At 44.4% G+C, this 22649-nt stretch overlaps 3 protein-coding genes and 1 long non-coding RNA gene across 6 annotated transcripts in view; 2 read left to right on the top strand and 2 right to left on the bottom strand.

Annotated features, from left to right (window-relative positions):
• Nucleotides 1-4316: 4316 nt before the first annotated feature.
• Nucleotides 4317-5307, bottom strand: LOC134216815 (uncharacterized). Its single transcript, XR_009980837.1, has 3 exons — nt 5074-5307; nt 4837-5008; nt 4317-4780 (listed from the first exon to the last, which is right to left on the bottom strand). It is a non-coding gene; the product is annotated as an uncharacterized LOC134216815 (long non-coding RNA).
• A 900-nt stretch (nt 5308-6207) lies between these two features.
• LOC134216806 (activating signal cointegrator 1-like) lies at nt 6208-8195 on the top strand. The gene is made up of 5 exons (XM_062695607.1): nt 6208-6379; nt 6446-6558; nt 6629-7476; nt 7536-8031; nt 8095-8195. The coding sequence occupies exons 1-5, from the start codon at nt 6312-6314 to the stop codon at nt 8169-8171; spliced, it is 1602 nt and encodes a 533-aa protein (XP_062551591.1). The 5' UTR covers nt 6208-6311; the 3' UTR covers nt 8172-8195.
• A 9447-nt stretch (nt 8196-17642) lies between these two features.
• On the top strand, nt 17643-21097 carry LOC134207822 (molybdenum cofactor sulfurase 3-like). Of its 3 annotated transcripts, none has more exons than XM_062683764.1 (4): nt 17643-18039; nt 18160-18257; nt 18790-19402; nt 19464-21097. In XM_062683764.1, exons 2-4 carry the CDS (start codon nt 18188-18190, stop codon nt 21067-21069), a joined length of 2289 nt encoding a protein of 762 aa, XP_062539748.1. In that variant the 5' UTR covers nt 17643-18039; nt 18160-18187; the 3' UTR covers nt 21070-21097. The 3 variants fall into 3 exon arrangements, with proteins under 3 accessions (XP_062539748.1, XP_062539747.1, XP_062539746.1); XM_062683763.1 differs by having other exon boundaries at nt 17643-18077; XM_062683762.1 differs by having other exon boundaries at nt 17643-18257.
• Nucleotides 21050-22649, bottom strand: part of LOC134207824 (migration and invasion enhancer 1-like) — a 41517-nt gene continuing 39917 nt past the window's right edge. The window contains exon 2 of the mRNA XM_062683766.1: nt 21050-21389. Within this exon, the coding sequence (XP_062539750.1) occupies nt 21128-21389 (262 nt within the window). The 3' untranslated portion in view covers nt 21050-21127. The remainder of the gene's footprint in view (nt 21390-22649) is intronic.

The raw sequence follows: 22649 nt of genomic DNA, 5'->3' as shown, positions 1-22649 counted from the left end.
TGGTTATAGGGTTGCTAGTATAAACCAGAGACGATGGTATTATGCTAAGGCTGTGTCTCATTTGGAGAATTGAACTTAAAAGTGACAGTTCGAAAATTTAAAAATCACCCGGTCATAAGAATGGCTGGTGCTACCCAGCATCAATAATAAATGATTCGACATCTGTCAAAAGTAATTTTGATCTGCGAGCAGCGTTATTCGATAATTATTGAAATGTCACTTTTAAGTTTAATTTCAATTTAATTCTCCAAATGAGACAGACCTAAGTTTGGACAGTGCAAGTGAATTTACCTTTCCCGTCAATTTTTTTTGACGTAGGACTTACGTAGGACTCTTTACTACTGGGTGTCATTTAGATTATTGGAAATCGAGAGCGTTACGCTGAAAGTGAAGATTTTGAACGATACTATAGCGCCTTTATATTTCGACGGATTTTGAAAAAAAAAAGAAAGGAACACCGTCTTCGGCCAGAGGTCGTTCAGACACTGAACACTTAACACCTAACATGCGTCTAGGCTCCACCAAAGCGACCGTGTGCCGCTCAAAGCGCACAAGCCCAAGTCCTGGTGTTAGGGGGGACGCTAAACAGCCCTGACACGATGGCCCTCCGACGAGACAGGAGGTTTGCCCAATAAGCCGCCTGGAAAATCAATAATTACGAACAATATAAGAGATAATGCGACTCGATATAATTGGCAAAGACCTAGGCGACGAATGCTGGCACGGCAAATGCTGGGTAAAGCGTACCATTGGTACTTCGCGTACCTGAAGGAATAAAATAGACCCCATCTCGCGGTCCTTAGCCTCTTACCCAGCAACTCCTATCCCTACCTCCCCGCGGTGCTGGCCGGGATACGAGCAACCTTAGGGAAGATCGGGTAACCAACCCCGGTGGGAACTATGGTCGTATGCTGACAGGGAAGGTCGTATGCTGACAGGGAAGGGGGGGGTTTGCTCCTCTCCGGAGGTGCAAATCTTATTGAGCGTCTGTTCTCCATGTCAGGATCGGCTCACAACAGCGTCTGTTCTCCATGTTAGGGGCGGCTGATCATCGTCCGAGTGCCAGCGAGGGACTCTAAGTGAAACTGTGCACCATGGTCCACCGGAAATAAGGAGGAATGGTCCTCCGGAAATTTAGGGGGTTTGGTGTCAGGCCCTGCAAGCCAGCCTTTAAAAATCATAAGCAACGAACAATCAACAAGAGAGTACGGACCGGAACCATCGGCGAAGACCACTGCGACGAAAAGGGACTAGCGATTGGAAACTCGGTTCGTGGAACTGCAAATCTCTCAACTTCATCGGGAGCACACGCATACTCGCCGATGTGCTCAAGGACCGTGGATTCGGCATCGTAGCGCTGCAGGAGGTTTGTTGGAAGGGATCAATGGTGCGAACGTTTAGAGGTAATCATACCATCTACCAGAGCTGCGGCAACACACACGAGCTGGGAACAGCTTTCATAGTGATGGGCGATATGCAAAGGCGCGTGCTCGGGTGGTGGCCGATCAATGAAAGAATGTGCAGGTTGAGGATCAAAGGCCGGTTCTTCAACTTCAGCATAATCAACGTCCATAGCCCACACTCCGGAAGCACTGATGATGATAAGGACGCATTCTACGCGCAGCTGGAACGTGAGTATGACAGCTGCCCAAGCCACGACGTCAAAATCATCATAGGAGATTTGCACGCTCAGGTTGGCCAAGAGGAGGAGTTTAGACCGACTATTGGAAAGTTCAGCGCTCACCGGCTGACGAACGAAAACGGCCTACGACTAATTGATTTCGCCGCCTCCAAGAATATGGCCATTCGCAGCACCTACTTCCAACACAGCCTCCCGTATCGGTACACCTGGAGATCGCCACTGCAGACAGAATCACAAATCGACCACGTTCTGATTGATGGACGGCACTTCTCCGACATTATCGACGTCAGGACATATCGTGGCGCTAACATCGACTCTGACCACTATCTGGTGATGGTTAAACTGCGCCCAAAAACATCAACAATGTTCGGTACCGACGACCGCCGCGGTACGACCTAGAGCGACTGAAGCAACCTGATGTCGCCACTGCATACGCGCAGCATCTCGAGGCAGCGTTGCCGGAAGAGGGTGAGCTCGATGGGGCCCCTCTTGAGGACTGCTGGAATACAGTCAAAGCAGCCATTAACGACGCAGCGGAGAACAACGTCGGGTATATGGGTCGAAGTCGACGGAACGATTGGTTCGACGAAGAGTGCAGACAGATATAGGAGTATATAGGAGAAGGACGCAGTGCGGGCGGTCGCGCTGCAGCAAGGTACCCGGCAGAACGTGGAACGTTATAGACGGAAGCGGAGACAGCAGACCCGCCTTTTTCAGGAGAAGAAACGCCGCCTGGAAGAAGCGGAGTGCGAGGAGATGGAACAGCTGTGCCGTTCTCAAGATACACGCAAGTTCTATCAGAAGCTCAACGCATCCCGCAAAGGCTTCGTGCCGCGAGCCGAAATGTGCCGGGATAAGGATGGGAGCATCTTGACGGACGAACGTGTGGTGATCGAAAGGTGGAAGCAGCACTACGAGGAACATCTGAATGGCGCTGAGAGTACAGGCAATGAAAGTCAAGGCAGCGGAGGAGATGACTACGCCAGTTCAGCGGACGATGGAAGCCAACCAGCCCCCACCTTGAGGGAAGTCAAGGATGCCATTCAACAGCTAAAGACCAATAAAGCAGCTGGTAAGGATGGTATCGGAGCTGAGCTCATCAAGATGGGCCCGGAAAAGCTGGCCACTTGCCTGTACAAACTGATAGTCAGAATCTGGGAAAACGAACAGCTACCGGAGGAGTGGAAGGAAGGGGTTATATGCCCCATCTACAAGAAAGGCGACAAACTGGAGTGTGAGAACTTTCGAGCGATCACCATCCTTAATGCCGCCTACAAAGTGGTATCCCAGATCATCTTCCGTCGTCTGTCACCATTAGTGAACGAGTTCGTGGGAAGTTATCAAGCCGGCTTCGTTGACGGCCGCTCGACAACGGACCAGATCTTTACTGTACGGCAAATCCTTCAAAAATTCCGTGAATACCAGGTCCCAACACACCATCTGTTCGTTGATTTCAACATTGCGCTAGAAGGTGTCATGCGGAGAGCCGGGTGTAACAGCCGGTGTTCGATTTTCAACAGATCCAGTCAATTTATTTGCTTCGCTGATGACATGGACATTGTCGGCCGAACATTTGCAAAGGTGGCAGAACTGTACACCCGCCTGAAACGTGAAGCAACAAAAGTTGGACTGGTGGTGAATGCGTCAAAGACAAAGTACATGCTTGTGGGCGGAACCGAGCGCGACAGGGCCCGCCTGGGAAGCAGTGTTACGATAGACGGGGATACCTTCGAGGTGGTCGAGGAATTCGTCAACCTCGGATCCTTGCTAACGGCTGACAACAACGTTAGTCGTGAAATACGAAGGCGCATCATCTGTGGAAGTCGGGCCTACTACGGGCTCCAGAAGAAACTGCGGTCGAAAAAGATTCGCCACCGCACCAAATGTGTCATGTACAAGACGCTTATAAGACCGGTTATCCTCTACGGACATGAAACATGGACAATGCTCGAGGAGGACTTGCAAGCACTCGGAGTATTCGGAAGACGGGTGCTTAGGACCATCTTTGGCGGTGTGCAAGAAGACGGTGTGTGGTGGCGAAGAATGAACCATGAGCTCGCCCAACTCTACGGCGAACCCAGTATCCAGAAGGTAGCTAAAGCCGGAAGGGTACGATGGGCAGGACATGTTGCAAGAATTTCGGACAGCAACCCTGCAAAGATGGTGTTCGCTTCCGATCCGGCAGGTACGAGACGGCGTGGAGCGCAGCGAGCGAGATGGGCAGACCAGGTGCAGAACGACTTGGCGAGCGTGGGGCGTATCCGAGGATGGAGAGATGCGGCCTCGAACCGTGCATTGTGGCGTCAAATTGTTGATTCAGTGTTATCTGTTTAGATGTTAACTAAATAAATGAATATGTCGGTATTATCAGATTCTCTAGATGTGATGCACTGCGCGGTTTTTGTGTTAAGTTATGTTACAATAAAAAAATGGCCATTTTCACGAACAAAATTTTCCACAAATTATACATCAGACGGTTGACATATTATCCGCTTTTGAAAAGTTGAACAATAAACTTTATTGTGGAGTTATAATTGAAGCATATAAGGGCAATTTATATAACGGTACCCCTTGCGTTTAAATTTTGCTTTAGTTTGTTTTTTGTTCTTAATTTCTTTCGTTATACAATAATTACTATATTATATCAATTTCAAAGTGCATATATTATAGATAATTATTATCCCGAGAAAACGCTATATGTACATACATTAGAAAGATGTTCGATCGGAGAAAGGAGCTCAAAGAGCGACATGCAACTCGACGTAGTCCTTTAAAATTTAATAGTCTTGAAAATGAACAGCAAAACTTACAGCTTGATTGGTGGCAGAGAGGGTGGCAGAAGCACAAACTGCGCCGTCACCGATAACTTGGTGTTCCGTGCGAGTGTAACGCGTATTTAGGTAATTTTGGCACAAGTTTCGCAAACTGAAGTAGGAGTCGACGCGATCGCCTTTTATCTGACGTTGTCCAGGCCAGTTTGCATTGTAGATAAAAGGGAACTGTCCAGACTGGACTACACACACGATCCATATCTACCGTATGTTGTGAACCGGAGTTTCTGACGTTGAAGTCATATGTAATTATCATGATGCATTTGTGGCTTTCTGGCACTTCTAATAAATAAGCTTTAGAGATGATCTAAAAATAAGAAAGGGATGTTTTCTAATGGTTTTAGTCAGATATTCATTTTCTACCTTATCAAATTGTCCACTAACTGGGCTGGTCTTGACGACCATCATTTCACCTGCATTGTGGGAACCCGTTGTTTTCCCGGAATACTAAGTGTTCTCTATTAGTGCTGATTGGTAGTGCTGATTGTTGATCAATATCTCGTGAAGCTTTCCCTTGAAATATAGTACTCTCAATCTGCAATATATTATATAAACATTGATTAGACCCAAAATCAAATAGTCCCGCACCATAATACTTACTTCTACCGGTGGCCCGTGGTAATACTCAGGATCCGAACTCGTGCTGAGCTGGAGATACAATCTCTTAAAAAAATACTTGTAATGCTGAATCTGCTCTAGTTTTCTCTGTGCCTTTCGGCTCCACATTGAACTTTTTTCACGAGAAAAATAAATAAAATAAATCGAAAAACTACCCGTATCTCCGTAATAGATCTGAACCACACGATGCGAGATTATCTGAAAAACTTGACAAGAAACAAAAACAAACGAACTCACACACACACACATGTTGGATAACCATAAGGTTTACATTGGGTTTAATTTAGAACGATACATTATTATATTATTATTGAGTTTTGACAGATTGATAGTTATTTGGAACAACATAAATTTGGCGCCAATTTTCTCGCGAACAAAGTTTAACTATCGAACTGTCAAATCTAACCATGCTCCGGAGGAGGGTTATTTTTAACCACGGCGAAATAACCATCGAACTGTCAAATTTTAACTAAAAGTTAAACGAATTGGTGAAATGGTTCACAGCCTTAAAGTTAAACGAATCACTGTAATGGTTCACAGCCAGGGAATCAATATTCGAGCAACGCCTAACAATATACCCTTTGTCGTCAACAGAGTTTGTTACTGACAAACGCACCTAGCAACAAACCTTTATCAGAACCCGAACACAATATGACAAGAATAATTTGCCTTGCATGCTCTGATATTTCCGAGAATACGATGCTAATATTGTAATCATTGTTGGATTCTCGAATATTTTCATAAAAGCAGAGAATATGATAGCATAAAACCGAAATTTGCTCTAGAAATAATGCAGAATAACGGGATGAAAAGTTAGCAACAAGATTGTCTTCTTTTTTGTTGCTGACAAATTTTTTCGGATCTTTGTCATTATTATCTCCGACAAAAACAAAGCTTTGTCGTTGATTCTCTTTTGTCGCTTGTTTCGCAAGCGCATTTCAGAAAAATTGATTCCCTGTTCACAGCCTAAATATCAGAAGAATTTGTAAGTCCGTGAAACAGTTATGTCAATTTGTGCTTATACGAAAATGGGGTATTCCCATTTCGAATAAAATAAACATTCAGCGACATTTACACTGCAAACGTCATAATCAGGTGTTTTGAGTTTGATCATCAGCCGCGAAGTATTTTTTACATTCCATGAACTGCAGTTCATTGAGATTTCTACTGTTGAAGCCTTATCAAATTGTTGAATTTGTTTATCCAAAAACCTCCGCAATATGGAAAGCTGGCTGAAGGATCGTCTCTCCAAATGTCTGTGCTTCGAAGTTCCGGATGAAATGATTGGGTAATGCATGAAATTAGTCGCAACATCGCATTCCATTTTCGTTACAAAAGATTGTGCAATTTTCAGATACATCCTCGCTATTCGTGGAAATCAGGAACTGGAGGAATATTTTAAGAGTCTTCTGGATTCCGGGAATCCGGAACATGTCTCGTTCTTGAACGAGTTTAAACAGAGATTAAGTATGAAGTTTATCGCATCTGGTTATTGTAGGAAGAAAGGTTGTTAATTGATTTATTTTAATCGCATCAGGAAAAAGTCCATCGGAAGGGCGCGGAAGCAAAAATCAGAAATCTGGCAAGCAACAACAAAACAGCAAGCAGCAACAACCTCAGCAACAGGCCAGAGTATCGAGAGTTACAGAATCAACTACGAAGCAGGATGTTCCTGTTGTAGTTCCTCAACAGAATCAGGGAGCCGTCAAGAAGAAAACCAAGTACGTCAGCCTATACGATCAGGAGGGCCGGGCCAATGTGGTTCTAATTAAGGGCCGCCATTTGTGCGATTGTCAAGCATCCAAGCACAAGCTTATCAACAACTGCCTGCACTGTGGCCGGATCGTTTGTGAGCAAGAGGGAAGCGGCCCGTGTCTGTTCTGCGGCAGCTTGGTGTGCACCGACGAAGAGCAGAAGATGATCGATAGCTCGTCCAAGAAGGGGGACAACCTGAAGCGCACCTTGATGGATCAGAACCGACCGAAAGGTTGGGAAGAGGCTGTTGCCACCCGCAATCGCCTGTTGGAGTACGACCGGAACAGCGAGAAGCGAACGACGGTGATCGACGACGAATCTGATTACTTCAAAGCGAATTCGGTTTGGCTGTCGGATTCGGAGCGGAAGAAAATGGAGAAGCTGGAAGCTGAGCTACGGGAGAAGAAACATGCCAGCCGGTTGAGTCGTAAGGTGACTATCGATTTTGCTGGAAGGCAAGTAGTGGAAGAGCCCCAGCTTGCGATTGAGGATGAAATTTTGATGCAAATTGCTGAGTCTGTTGCGCCGGAAAGGGAGACTTCCAATCCAAAGATAGGATGGGATCGACAGAGGACAAATGTGGAACAATCGGACGACATTCATCCTGGAATTGTTGGAGAGGCACCAATTGTGAGTACCTACTTTAACGAAAAATAAATGTCTAAGATTGAGATTACTGTAAATTACAGTTCATTGATCTAGGATCTGGAAAAACATTCCGTCGCAACGTTGCGCCCTCTAACGGGCCCCAATTCGATGGAGTCTACAGCAAAGTGCAGGATAAGGAATTCCTCGAAATGTCAGACTTGCGGCATTGCATTTCGATGCATCAGCCCTGGGCGTCGCTCCTGGTGGCGGGAATAAAAAGGCACGAAGGTCGCACCTGGTATTCGTCGCATCGGGGGCGACTGTGGATTGCGTCTACCGCTAAACCGGTGGATATGGAATGCGTGAAACAAATGGAGAACTTCTATCGGGTGCTGTACAACGACGACGGCATCGAGTTTCCCTCGCAGTACCCGTCCGGCTGCTTATTGGGTTGTGTTTCGGTTCAGGACGTACTACCGCAGGAGGAATACCGGAAGCAGTATCCGGATGGAGAATCGGAGAGCCCGTTCGTGTTTGTCTGTACGGATCCACAGGAGCTGCCGATTCGTTTCCCTGTGAAGGGGCAGCACAAAATTTGTAAGATGTGTTTTCTCCGTTCAGGCTGTTGATGGCGTCGACTGATGAAGTTTTTTATTTCAGATAATTTGGATACAAAGATCCATCAGGCCGCAGTCAAGTCGCTGCAGCGACTTTCCAAATTAAAGGCAGAGGAATAAAAATGCAGATTCGTTCAATTTCAATACCTAGCAGTGATTAGGACAAAGAAAAGAATATGCTTTTAAAGATTATTTGCAGTTGTTTTAACTGTTTTGAGCTTCTCTTAAAATGTAAGAGAAACATTTTCATGTTGTACTAAATTTCTAACATTTTTCTCTTCACTGATCCGCAATTTGAATTGAACGTGTATGAATTATGGATTTCCAATCCAAATCCAATACAAATCCCATCTCTATTCTATCCAAATCTATTCAAAATCCAATCCAATTCCAATGAAGGGGTATGAAGCATTTTTTTTATGATTTGTTCAATCTAACGGAAACTCATTTGTATCCAATTTCTGAAGATCAATGCATTGCACAATGGGGAAAATGTTGCATGTTTCGGACAAAATTCAATAATTCAAAAGGGCCGCTGGACGAAAAATGTGACCAAGAACTTTTCTTGAACAAAATTTTCCCAGGAATCGTCATTCCTAATAGGACTTTTTGGATGTTTTCCCCCGATTTCCCCCAGAACTTTAGTATTATGAACGGAATGCAGCCGTTATAAGCAGTTTATGGCATATTTCTGATTAAACCTGAATGATTAGAATATTGTTGGGTAAGCCTTGCAAGAAAAATTTGGAATGCTGGAAAATTCAAATCGCCCCCAATGAATATTTTTCCGGTTTTTGATCATAGGTAGCTATTGCTAAATTCGCAATTTTATGTTTATATTTATATTGATGACATTTCTTTATTCAAATCCTTTTCGATTAGTGGGAATGTTTCAAAGAATGTTGATAGTTCTGGATAACGCAATAGGTGGGAAATACAATACAAATGATTTAATTAAATCGTAAAACTTCAATCAATCAGTTTAGGAATTTCCCAGAAAGTCCTATGTGTTCAGTGACCGGGATAGAGGATGCCGTACAAGGTCTAGGCGACATCTCCTCTGACCGCTGAGAATTGTGGGGCTTGCCTAAGATGTGATATGGTATCACAACGAGCACTGTTGAGCTATTATAAAAAGCTGTATGCATTAACATGTACCTAGGTCCTACCGAAGTGATCGTTTTTCGCTCAAAGCACGCTAGCTTAAGGCTTGTTTTTGGGAAGACCTGGCACGACGACCCTTCGTCTAGACAGAAAGTTTACGCAAGCCTAATAAGCTGCCTGTAAAAACAATCAAAAGTTTACTTATATGAATCTACCTATACGAAATCATTCATCTAAAATTAATTAAAGAATCATTCCATGTTCCATGTCTATGCAGGACACGCCATCCCAGTCATGACAGTTGATTTTTTTTATGTTTAAACTTGAATCAACGCACACTATGCATGATCTGTTCAATGCGGGGATTTACCTCTGCGCGTTATTTCCGCGTAGTCTTCCAAATTTTTCTTTTTCTCCGTATTTTATCTGGAAAGTATGTTAGTTTTAGGGGAAATTGGAGTAATTTAGTCTCATATGTTATATACATAAAAATAAATTTCTGTCTGTCTGTCTGATCATTATACACTCGGAAACTAATGCTGGAATACAGTCAAAGCAGCCATCAACGGGCAGCAGGGACTATCTCCAAGGGCTTGACGATCCCTCCCCAGGCCATCTGCGAGTTGTGGGGCTTGCCTAGGATATGGTGGGGTTTGACAGTGGGCCCTGTTAAACCTCTATTAAAAGCTGCATGTATCCGCAAGTAGGCCCCACCAAAGCGACCGTGTGCCGCTCAAAGCGCACAAGCCCAAGTCCTGGTGTTAGGTGGGACGCTAAACAGCCTTGACACGACGGCCCTCCGACGAGACAGGAGGTTTGCGCAGGCCCAATAAGCCGCCTGTAAAATCAATAATTACGAACAATATAAGGGATGTTGCGACTCGATATAATCGGCAAAGACCTAGGCGACGAATAAAGAATCACGACTGGAAGCTTGGAACATGGAACTCCAAGTCGCTAGGTTTCGCAGGTTGCGACAGGATGATCTACGATGAATTACATCCCCGCAATTTCGACGTCGTGGCGCTGCAGGAGATTTGCTGGACAGGACAGAAAGTGTGGAAAGGCGGGCATCGAGCGGCTACCTTCTACCAAAGCTGTGGCACTACCAACGAGCTGGGAACCGGCTTCATAGTGCTGAGAAAGATGCGCCACGCGTGATTGGGTGGCATCCAATCAACGCAAGAATGTGCAAGCTGAGGATAAAAGGCCGTTTCTTCAACTATAGCATCATCTACGTGCACTGCCCACATGAAGGGAGATCCGACGACGAAAAAAAAGCGTTCTATGCGCAGCTGGAGCAGACATACGATGGATGCCCACTGCGGGACGTCAAAATCGTCAACGGTGACATGAACGCTCAGGTAGGAAGGGAGGAAATGTATAGACCGGTCATCGGACCGGATAGTCTGCATACCGTATCGAACGACAACGGCCAACGATGCATAAACTTTGCAGCCTCCCGCGGTAGTCCGAAGCACTTTCTTCCCCCGCAAGAATATCCACAAGGCCACATGGAAATCACCTAATCAAGTAACGGAAAACCAAATCGACCACGTTCTAATCGACGGTAAATTCTTCTCCGACATCACGAACGTACGCACTTAACGCAGTGCGAATATTGACTCCGACCACTACCTCGTTGCAGTATGTCTGCGCTCAAAACTCTCGACGGTGAAAAACGCGCGTTCTCCCAACAGTTGATGCAATTCGTGGTTCATTCGCCTCCTCCACGTATCGTCCGCCATCAGCACGTCACCATAGATGGTACGCAGTACTTTCCTTTCGAAAATTTCCAGTGCACGTTGGTCCTCCACGAGCATCGTCCAGGTCTCGTGTCCGTAGAGAACTAACGGTCTAATAAGCGTTTTGTAGATTTTCAGCTTGGTACGGCGGTCCAAAGTACGTACGATTTCGAGCCACTATGCGTCTCCAAATTTCTCTGCTGGTATCATTTTCGGTAGTCACCAGTGTGCCCAAGTACATAAATTCTTCTACCACCTCGATTTCGTCACCACCGATGCAAACTCGCGGTGGGTGGCTCACATTGTCTTCTCTTGAACCTCTTCCTATCATGTACTTCGTCTTCGACGTGTTGATGACTAGTCCGATCCGCTTAGCTTCCCTCTTCAGTCTGATGTAGGCTTTCTCCATCTTCTCAAAGTTACGTGCCATAATATCTATGTCGTCGGCGAAGACTAATAGCTGATGGACTTATTGAATATTGTACCACTGTACCCTGTACCCTGCTCTTCGTATCACCCCTGCCAAAGCGATGTTGAATAGCAGACACGAAAGACCATCACCTTCCCATAACCCTCTGCGCGTTTCGAAGAGACTCGAGAATGCCCCTGAAACTCGAACTACACACATCATACGATCCATCGTCGCTTTGATCAACCATGTCAGTTCATCTGGAAATCCGTGTTCGTGCATTAGCTGCCATAGGTAGCCCCAATTGATTGTGTCATACGCGGCTTTGAAGTCGATAAATCGATGATGTGTGGGCACGTTGTGTTCGCTGCATTTCTGCAGTCTTTGGCGAATGCCGAACACCTGGTCTGTGGTGGAGGCTGTTACTGCCCCACGAACACTCTTGCAATTGGTGTTAGTCGACGGCATACAATTTGGGAGAGCATCTTGTAGGCGACCTTCAGCAATGTGATTGTGCGGTAGTTGCTACAATCCAGCAGATCGCCCTTACTGTAGATGAGACACACGACACCTTCCATCCACTCCTGCGGCAAAACTTCCTCCTCTCAAATCTTGGTAATGACCCAGTGCAGCGCTCTAGCCAGTGCCTCACCACCTCCTGGATTCGTAGTGCTGCCGCCACCTTGGGATTAGTTGTGTTGTCTTGACGATAATGCACGCTGATTACAAAGTGGTTAGATTATTCCCAACATGGATCACCTCACGCTCGTTCATAATAAGGTTCCCGTTTATGTCCTTACACATATCAGGATGTGGCACGTCGCCCTTACGTGAACGGTTTAACTTCTCATAGAACTTTCGTGTGTTATTAGCGCGATACAGTTGCTCCGTCGCTTCACGGTCTCGATATTCCTGCTGGCGCTTTTTCCTCCGGAAAATCGAGTTTTATCTGTCCCGCGCCCGTTTATATCGTGCGTGTTCGCCCTCGTGTGGTGTTGCTGCAATCTCGCCCATGCTGCATTCTTCTCTCTCACTAACTGCTCACATTCGCCGTCATACCAGTATTTTCTCTGATCCGGGGCACCGTGCCAAGTGCAGCGGTTGGGGTGCTACCAATGACGGATCGAATATCTCTCCAGACATCTTCAAGAGAAGCTTCGCCTAGCTGCACTTCCGTTGGAAGTGTCACTTCCAACTACTGCGCATAGTCTTGGGCTAGTCTATCGTCTTGTAGCCGCCCAATGTTAAACCGCGGCGTTCGACTACGGCGCGTGTTGTACACTGTCGAGAGTGCGGTAAGTGCGGACGTTCGTGATGTCAGAGAAGAATTTACCGATTAGAACGTGGTCGATTTGGTTTTCCGTTACTTGATTAGGTGATTTCCATGTGGCCGTGTGGATATTCTTGCGGGGGAAGAAAGTGCTTAATAATTATTTACCGTCGATTAAAACGTGGTCGATTTGGTTTTCCGTTTCTTGGTTAGGTGATCTCCATGTGGCCTTGTGGATATTTTTGCGGGGAAAGAAGGTGCTTCGGACTACCATTCCGCGGGAGGCTGCGAAGTTTATGCATCGTTGTCCGTTGTCATTCGATACGGTGTGCAGACTATCCGGTCCGATGACCGGTCTATACATTTCCTCCCTTCCTACCTGAGCGTTCGATTTGACGTCCCGCGGTGGGCATCCATCGTATGTCTGTTCCAGCTGTGCGTAGAACGTTCCTTTCTCGTCATCGGGTATCTCTTCGTGTGGGCAGTGCACGTGGATGATGCTATAGTAGGGCTGGTAGCGAGTCACTTTTCAGTGACTTGGTCACTATTTTGAGCCAAGTCACTAAAAAGTCACTATTTGCATCCAAAAGTCACCAAATTTTCGCACCGCCGTTTGTAAAAAAAACAAAATTAAAATCATTTGTACCTACCATTATCATCAACCAAATCAAATGTAAATCTGTTAGCAAAATATACAAATTTGAAAAATTGCACCAAGTGTATTGTGGAAATCGCCAGGTTACTTGCAATTAATGTGAACTATGATCTTCTTGTTAAAACACGAAGTGCTGAGATCAAAAATTGAGGAGTACTGGAACCAGGCTTTTTAATTAAAAAAACAATTGTGCGTAAATACCCTAAGGCGACTAAACCAATGGAAATAGCTTTACCTGCATCCCGTGAAAACACTGTTGTCGGGCGAGGTTTTTCTACGCCAGGAAGAATAAATAACGATAATATGGTGTCGGTGGACCCTCCTTAGCCGTGCGGTAAGATGCGCGGCTACAAAGCAAGACCATGCTGAGGGTGGCTGGGTTCGATTCCCGGTGCCGGTCTAGACAATTTTCGGATTGGAAATTGTCTCGACTTCCTTGGGCATAAAAGTATCATCGTGTTAGCCTCATGATATACGAATGCAGAAATGGTAACTTGGCTTAGAAACCTCGCAGTTAATAACTGTGGAAGTGCTAATTGAACACTAAGCTGCGAGGCGGCAATGTCCCAGTGGGGGATGCAATGCCAATGAAGAAGAAGATTGTCGGTGTCGAAAAGTTAATTAAAATCGTTTATGATTGTGAAATCCGTCTTGTTATCCTTCAGGATAAAAAAAAAGTCTTGAAAACAAAAACTGAAAAGCAAGATAAGTCAAAAGTAATTCTGCACTGAGAAAACTGACCGTAAGAATTTCAATCAAACCCTTTATGGAAGTTTGCCTCAGGAAATCGTCATAATTTTTTTTTACAGATTTATTAAAGAGATTTTCAGCCGGAGACTGGTTCGCCTCTTAATCGTCATAAATTTCAAAGGCCCGTTTTATGAAAGGTGTTTTAAATTAAAAAGTGCGGAAGCAAGAAGCAAGTGCGGCAGAGTGTGTTCGAACCATGGACGTCGGGATCGAGAGACCTGTATGCAGACCACACAGCGAAGCATGGGCATACGTTTAGAAAACTCCGTATATAAAGCGCAGGATTGTTACGACTATGCGGATTTCGCGGATTTGATGCGGATTTACATAACGGTTTTAAAGCTTCGCACGAATTTAGTTTTCGGTGGAAATTTAATAAATAAGAAGTGTAGGGTTTTGTTTTCTATAGCGAAATATTGTTGAGAAGGGATTCCACGTGTGAAGTCTATGCTTACCCAATTATTTGGATGTTTTCAAGCCATTAGTGAATGCATTAAACTCTTGAGCACTCGTTTAATATGCATTATAAGGGTAAGAACTTCACTTGTGGCCATTTTTAATCATTTCTGAATATCAATTTTTTGTCTCGTCAGTTTTGACATAATGCCAGGATTTTCTTAGTTTCTTATTGATTAACCCCTCTACAATGAACCACACAGCATGATATATACCATCATTGTTCTATTTTTTGTTAGTTCCTTTTCAAGTATTGAAGGTTTTATACTGTTTTCATAGCATTCATCTAGAAGGAAGCAGGGTCTATACAAAAATTTTAAACACAAAATTGTTCCATGATTTATACAGAAATAGGATTTTTTCGGATTATTCAGAAAGTAATTCCCGTTGATTTTTTCAAACAATTCGATGAGATTCTCTTTCAGTCTGCTGAATTTTGCTCCGAAAAATTAGATGTTTTTTACTTTTGGAGGAACTTTTACTGTAATTTCTGTAAAATTCCGCCTTGAATTTGAGAAATAATTTTCAGGAAGGTTTTTAGGAATTCACCAAATAATATCTACAGGAATTCTCAAAGCGACTTCCACCAGAATTCATGAATAAATCCGCTTGTATTTAAGGAAGATTTTTTTCAGAGATTGCCAAAGAAGTTTTTACAATAATTAATGTTGCAATTCCTGCGGAAATTGGACAGCAGGAATGTCTGTGAAATATTCCGCCTTAAATTTATGATAAGAAAGAATTTGCGGAAGCTTTTGTGCTGACATTCGCCATCGGATTTCTGTTAAAATTTCCGTTTGAACTCCTGGAGATTAGTTTCACAAGAATTGAAGTATTTTCCGCAGAATTTCTGGAAAAAGGTTTTTACAAGGCGTTCCAAAGACATTTAACTTCTGCTGAAAATTTTCCAAAGCTATTTCTGCATCAAATTCAAGATTTTGGATCATATTCTACGAAACTTGAGCAACTTTGTTAGATTGTTGTATTCTGAATTATTTCTCTCTGGATATAAAGCCAAATAATTTTCATACTTTTAAATGAATTCAAAAAAATTGTATACAGGAATTTTGTTCGAAGAACGAATTTACATTATTTTACTACCTAATTTTTACGTTACATAAGACAATGATCAACAATTACAACAAAGCTGCAACCATCATTTTCTTTATAAAACGTTCATTATAGAAATATAGACTGCTTCATTCTTGTTTGATTAGTTTCGAGACGTTGGTGAACAGGACCATCTAGAAGATGGTGTGATACTAATGGATATTTTCTTTGTTCTTTTTCAATGTGGTAAAATCATGTAGAAAATAAATTCTTACTTTACTGGAAGAGAAAACGTTCAGTAAAATTGATATTTTTCGCGCGTAGTTGGCGCGAATTGGATTTCATCGCGTATTTGATTTCAGTCGGCGCCGGTCGAAACTTAGGTATGGTAAAATTCATGTTATACCTGAGTCCTGGTAGATTTTTAAGTAACATCGGTTCACGGGCAACCGAGATCAGGGGCTCGAATGGCAAATGGGCACTGTATGTATTTAAATTTGTTATTATTAAAAATGTTATCTCTCCCTCTCCCTAGCTACAGTGTAGATGGGCATGGCCAGTAGTAGTAATCCTCATGCTTTTGTAATTTTCATTCTAGATAAGGATTTGAAAAAAATATAACCCTTCTTATATACCACAGTGATCAATATGCTCGAACGGTGGGTGCAGTTGACCTCCACAAACGTCATCTCAGAGATTAACCCGCAGGCAAGCTGGCGGCCATTACCTCTCGCGGAAAACTGGATTAACTTCACCATGAGCAACACGTTCACTAATATGAACACCCAATGGAGACTCAACTCACCATCAGCTCCACACATGGGGGGATGCTGGGAGAGGATGGTCCGTTCTGTGTAGACGGCCCTCAGCACATTGCCCGTTTCGTAGAAGTTGGACGACGAGTCGTTTATGACGTTACTGGCTGAAGCGCGGAACATTTGGTTGACGTTTTTGCCGTTGGACAGTGAGGAGCAGGAGTCGGTCACATCGAACCATTTTCTGATGCTCAGCTCGAGTGGAGTTCGACAACCAGTTGAATCACCGGTGAACGGAAGAGAAGCTTTGAAAGACAGTTGGTCGGGGCTCTATCAAACCGCACCAATCGGTTTTTCGACTGACTTGTGAAGTTTTATTCGTAAAAAGTAAACGGAAATCATTTCATATCAATTCATAACTATATTTGTTGTAGGATTCCCTCAGTTATGGGGCTGAGCGATATCCGATACGATTTGTGATCAATTAAATCTGTTGAACGAAATGTTAGGCAGAAAAATGATAACATTTTTGTTGGCGCTTGGTGCGATTTGGCAGAACCTCGGCCAGTTGGAGGTTGATCGAAAATAAACCGGATGTATTCGGGAGGCGGTAGATTGTAGAGTATTTGCCTGTAATATCCCGACGTACAAAATGGTTTGAGGGTGTACTACTGTGCCACCTATCGCAGAAGGTGCATTAGTCATGGTAGCTGACGCAAAGATAAGGAACCAGTGGATTCGCGGACGAGTCATCTGAGCATATCCAGGCAAGGACGGAGCAGTGCGTCAGGCTGACGTGGAATCAGCGGGTGGTATTTTGAAGAGAAGAGCGGTTTGCAATTGGTCAATTTTGGATGTTTGCTATCGCGAGCAAGAGGAAGTAGAAGGTAAGAAGGATGAAAATGGTTATGGTGCCGTCGAATCGATATCAGCAGGACACGAGGGGGAGGATGTTGCGACGTCTACGCCCTTTGACGCACCCCTTGGGAGCAAAGAGCAAATAACAAAGAATAAAGAATACAAAGAACAAATAATACAAAGAACAAAGAGTACAAAGGACAGAGAATACAAAGAACAAAGAACGTAGCACACAAAGAACAAAGAACAAGAAACAAAGAACAAAGATCAAAGAACGAAGAACGAAGAGCAGAGAACAAAGGATAAATGACAGAAGTTAAAGCCAATGAGCCTAATGACTCATTTATAATGTCATTTAAAATTATGAAAAAGAAATTAATGTCAAATATCGATACTTTAAGAAGAATCAAAATCTCAATTATCAATTAATCTTAAATTATGTGTGTTTAAGAGCAAGGCAGACAACGCATAAATGTGCTCAATTCTTCCATAGAAATGTTCGTAGCAACAAGTTAGAGTCTGTTTATCGCTGGGCTGACCGTCTTGTTATTGTTTTGTACATATGAAACTTTCAACTTCCATCAAGGGCGTCTCTCCATTACTCACTTATATTCGTTTTCTCTCTCTACGTGTGTCTGTTACCATGTGTTTATGCAGCCATAATAAACGTTTCGGCAAACATGTGATTTTTTCTTGACCACCATCATCAACAGCTAGTCAGTTTCCTCTCCATCGTCGCTCACGCAATACATGCACTGCGCTAGCGCTATCAGCAGTGATCACCAAGAGCCTTTAGAGTCGAGTACAAACAAGTTCCTCTGCCGCCGCTGAAATAATTGCCAGCCTATTTTATGATGAGTATTCGTTTCTGACGATGACGATATTCATGCAATCTGTTTGTCGCTATTTGTCCGCTCAGTTCTGTGTTATCAGATAGTAGGTATAGGTAGCAGGGTGCAGCAGATGCTCTTTCGGTTAGAATTCATGATATTGAATTAGATTGAAATCAGCTTGCGAAAAGTGGTGTCTCTAATTCGATGATTTCTGACTTCCAAGGTCCTTGCTGTAAATAGTAGAAGTTGCGATGAGCTTCAACAGTCAATATACAACCGAAGAAGCGGTTGAAATTGAAAAGGAATTCAGCAGATTGAGGGGTAAGTTATTTTAAAGTTTTTTTTTCTGCCATATGGATATACGTGTAGAAAGGGCATATTTCCTGCATAGACAATATCAGCATGATACAGCATTATTAAAACTGAAAAATATCTGTGAAAATAGTTTGAAAAAGAGCTGAGTCATGCTGCCAATAGTGTAGAATCTATTTTAATTTTACGAAAGATAGTCCTAGCCTAGCCAGTTCCTAAAATATACTTCATGTAACTAACTTGAGTTACAAAATTTTATGTGAGGAAAGATTGGAATTTTTTATGAAATTAATTTATTATTTGCCGCATATCAACTGTTGGCTAAGATCAAATCATTAATTAGAATACTTTTTCTGGATACAAAAAAGAGCTTTTTGAGACTGTATCGTATCCACGTAGGTCTTTTAGGATAGTGTGAAATATACATCTCAGGCTTACCTTACTTTATAGTCGCAATGCTGTGCTGCCTTAAGTTCGTATCTGAGTTATGTTGCCTATATTTTCGCTATGTACATATCCTCGTTACTTTATTCGCAAACAGAAAAATGCTACCTCGACCACGCCGGAACGACTCTGTATGCGGAATCGCAGGTGCGATCCGTTTGCGAAAACCTCACCCAAAATCTGTACTGCAACCCGCACACGAGCCGCACAACGGAGGACCTACTGGATCAGGTCCGCTATCGGGTTCTGCGTCACTTCAACACCCGATCGTCGGAGTACAGTCTTGTTTTCACGGCCGGCACCACGGCCAGTTTAAAGCTGGTTGCTGAGAGTTACGATTTCGCGGAATCCAAGGGATCGTTCGTCTATTTGAGGGACAGCCACACCTCGGTGCTGGGGATGCGAGAGCTCGTTAACACCGAAAGAATTTTTCCAATCGAGCGAGCAGAACTTCTGGCACAGCTTCGCGCGAATACTCAGTCCAGCGGTGAGCAGTCGTCCCTCCTAGTCTTTCCAGCACAATGCAACTTCAATGGCGGGAAGTACCCCTTGGAGTTGATTCGGAAGATTCAGACGGACGGTATATCAGGCTATGAAAAGGATCGTTTCCGGGTATGTTTGGATGCCGCTAGTTTCGTGTCGACTTGTTTTCTGGATCTGTCCAAGTACAAACCTGACTACGTATGTCTTTCGTTCTACAAAATCTTTGGGTAAGTCTTTAAACAAATACTGAATCTATGTACATAGCTTAAACTATCAAAACTTCATCAGATATCCAACTGGATTGGGGGCTCTACTTGTTCATCATACTGCCAGGGATCATTTGCTTAAAAAATACTACGGAGGCGGAACTGTGAAGATTGCCATGGCGGGAAAAAATTATCACGTTAAACGAGATTCCCTCGTAGAGCGCTTCGAAGATGGAACAATCGCGTTCACATCCATCATTGCGCTACTGAACGGCTTCCAAACTTTTGAACGATTGATTCCGTTCACCGCTGGACTGCGGTCGATCGAACGTGTATCGCGACAAACGTTCCATCTAGCAAGATACTGCTATCAGCGATTAAAAGCTCTCCGACATTTCAACGGGACCGATGTTGTCAAACTCTACCACGATACGGACTTCAGCGACAAGCGACTTCAAGGCGGAATCGTGAACTTCAACATCCTTCATGAAAACGGCAGCTATGTTGGATTCGCGGAAGTCTCCTACATGGCCAGTATCCATAATATCGTACTCAGAACCGGTTGTTTCTGCAATCCTGGTGCATGTCAGCGACATCTTCAGCTATCGGACGACGACGTCCTAAAACAATTCGACGCCGGACATATATGCGGCGACGCAAACGATCTCATCGAAGGTCACCCCACCGGATCCGTTCGGGTCTCGTTCGGCTACATGTCCCGCGAAGAAGATGTCAATCGCCTGATCGAGATGATCGAAAAGTGCTACATTAGAAAAGCTCTTGCCAATGGCTTAACGCGAGCGCAGATTGTTTCCAAATACAAAAGTCACGATCAACCTCGCCTCAAGATGATCTGCCTCTTTCCAATCAAATCATGCGGTGCTTTTAAAGTAACGACACGCTGGCCACTCAATCGCCGAGGGCTCAAGCACGATCGCGAATTTGTCATCGTAGACGAAAATGGAGTTGCCCTAACCCAGAAGAAGCTTACGGAAATGTGCCTTATCCGACCACGGATCAACCTGAAAACCAACGAGCTGACCCTCAGACATCCCGGCATGGTTGACTTTGTCCTCGATATGGACCTATTCGGTGAATCCCAGGGAATTAAGCTCTGCCAAACCAAAGTGTGTCAGGACAATGTCCAGGCGATCGACTGCGGTGACGCCGTTGCTGAGTGGATCAGCATAGCACTGCAGATTTCGGGTCTACGGCTGCTTAAGCAATCGGACGAGGAGGTACGAACTTTTCAACAATCGGAAAAGGAAATCGCTCTTGCCAACCAGGCGCAATTCTTGCTCATCAATCAAGCATCGGTGCGCTGGTTGGCCGATAAGGTATCGGACTGGGACAACCTGTACGAGGAACCGACGCTGGGCTCATTGGTAGATCGTTTCCGGGGGAATTTGATCATTGAGACGCCGCAGGCTATGGAAGAGTGCGACTGGAAAGAGGTGAGAGTGGGGCAGCAGGCGTTCACGGTCGATGGACCGTGTTCTCGGTGTCAGATGATTTGCATCGACCAGTCAAGTGGGGCGAAGACAACCGAACCGCTAAGGACGATCGCACGGGAGTTCAAGGGTAAAATGCGATTCGGGATCTACTTGTCACATATGAATAGGCTCAGGGACAGTTCGGATGAACAATGGCTGTTTTGTAACAGCGTGGTTGAAGGGTTGGTCGAATAATAAAGCTCTATTTATATACACAGTGAGATTTCCTAGTTTTGAATCGATCCGAACTACATTATTGGAGCACACAATCCGTTATGGGTTGTTCTTTCACTTTGGTTAGCGAACGACCTTCCTGGGCGGCTATCGCATTGCTAACCACTGCCTCATAATCCGGGAAAGCTAGAGAGTTGATTTTGGAGTGAACCAGGGTGTCATTGATTTGAACTTCGAACGAGCCTCGGCGGCCAACCTTGCAGGCAACCCGGGCCTCTGGGAGGCGTTCTTTGATCAATTTGCTCAGTTCTAGGCACTGCGGTTTCGAGTTACATATGTTGCTGGAATGAGGAAATTTGGATGTCATGAGCAATGAAAATCAGTAATCTAATTTACACTAAATTTTAATCAATTATTTTACAAGTTTTGAATAAACTTTCAGCTGAGAATAGTTCAATTATTTTACATAGAAGGAATAATTTCAGAAATCGATTCTTTAACTGACTATTCTAACGACAACGAAACGTCGATGCATTTTGACATCACATTTTGGCGTTTACCCCGAAACCGACGTCCTCTTCGAGGTTCTCTGCTGAACTTGACTTTTCCTGGTCTTTCTTCCGGAGGCATATCCACTACATGTTCAGCCCACTGTAATCTGCCGCCTTAAACGTCTTTTCACCTCGCAGCTAACGTCCAACACCGTTTGGACTGCCCGTTCTCTGCCAGCCACCAGGTACTTAGTTTTGACAGAGTTTATGGTCAGTCCTATTCTTTCAGTCTCCCGTTTAAAAAGCACAAAAGCCTCTTCCACTGGCCTGCGATCTACACCAATGATGTTGATGTCATTCGCAGAACCAAGGAGCATGTAAGACTTGTTGATGATGGTTCTTTTTTTGCACCCCAGATCTTCGAATTGGAACTATGTCCAAAGGCTTTTAAAATCTGCACGTGTCCCCAAGCAGGCGCTGTCAAAGCGACCGTGTGCCGCTCAAAGCGCACAGGAGCCCAGGGATTGGCACATTAGGATCATTACCACAGAGATCCAGATAATGGCATTCTGGCCGCGTGTTAACGAACCTTGTCTTGGATATCGTAATATTGTGAAAGCGAGGGCTGGCAGTCTGACATTCTACTCTCGTAGTAGAGCTGGGAGATACTGACTCGAAACGGCGGGTGGGCTAATGGCTAGGCTGTCTTCCGTCCCCTGAAACCGTGGCGGGCCTTGTAACACGCTGTCCAATCCTGCCACCAAGCTTTGCCTTCCGGGTGGGAGTAGGCTCAGATGTCCTTTCCCGCTGATCTGGCTATTAACACGTAAGTGTCAACCCTTGCATGGCCTCCCTGCATGACGTAAGGCATGCAAAGATAACCATGGCATCATTAAAGGTGAATTCTCTAGTAGGATTCGATGGCAGCCACAAGGTGGACCCAATTCCAATGAGTGAAGTAAAAAACAATTCTTTTGACGATGAGCTAGGCAAGCAGGTGATATATCCCTTTGCCAAGGGAGGTTTGGCGAGGTGAGTGCCGAAGGCTGCAACTAGCAGCACCGGAGTCTCCCCAGTAGTGACGGAGTATAGTCCTATCTGTGGGGTTTG

Source organism: Armigeres subalbatus, chromosome 1 (assembly GCF_024139115.2).
Source record: "Armigeres subalbatus isolate Guangzhou_Male chromosome 1, GZ_Asu_2, whole genome shotgun sequence".
Taxonomy (NCBI): Eukaryota; Metazoa; Arthropoda; class Insecta; order Diptera; family Culicidae; genus Armigeres; species Armigeres subalbatus.
This window is presented reverse-complemented; position numbering and strand designations above follow the sequence as displayed.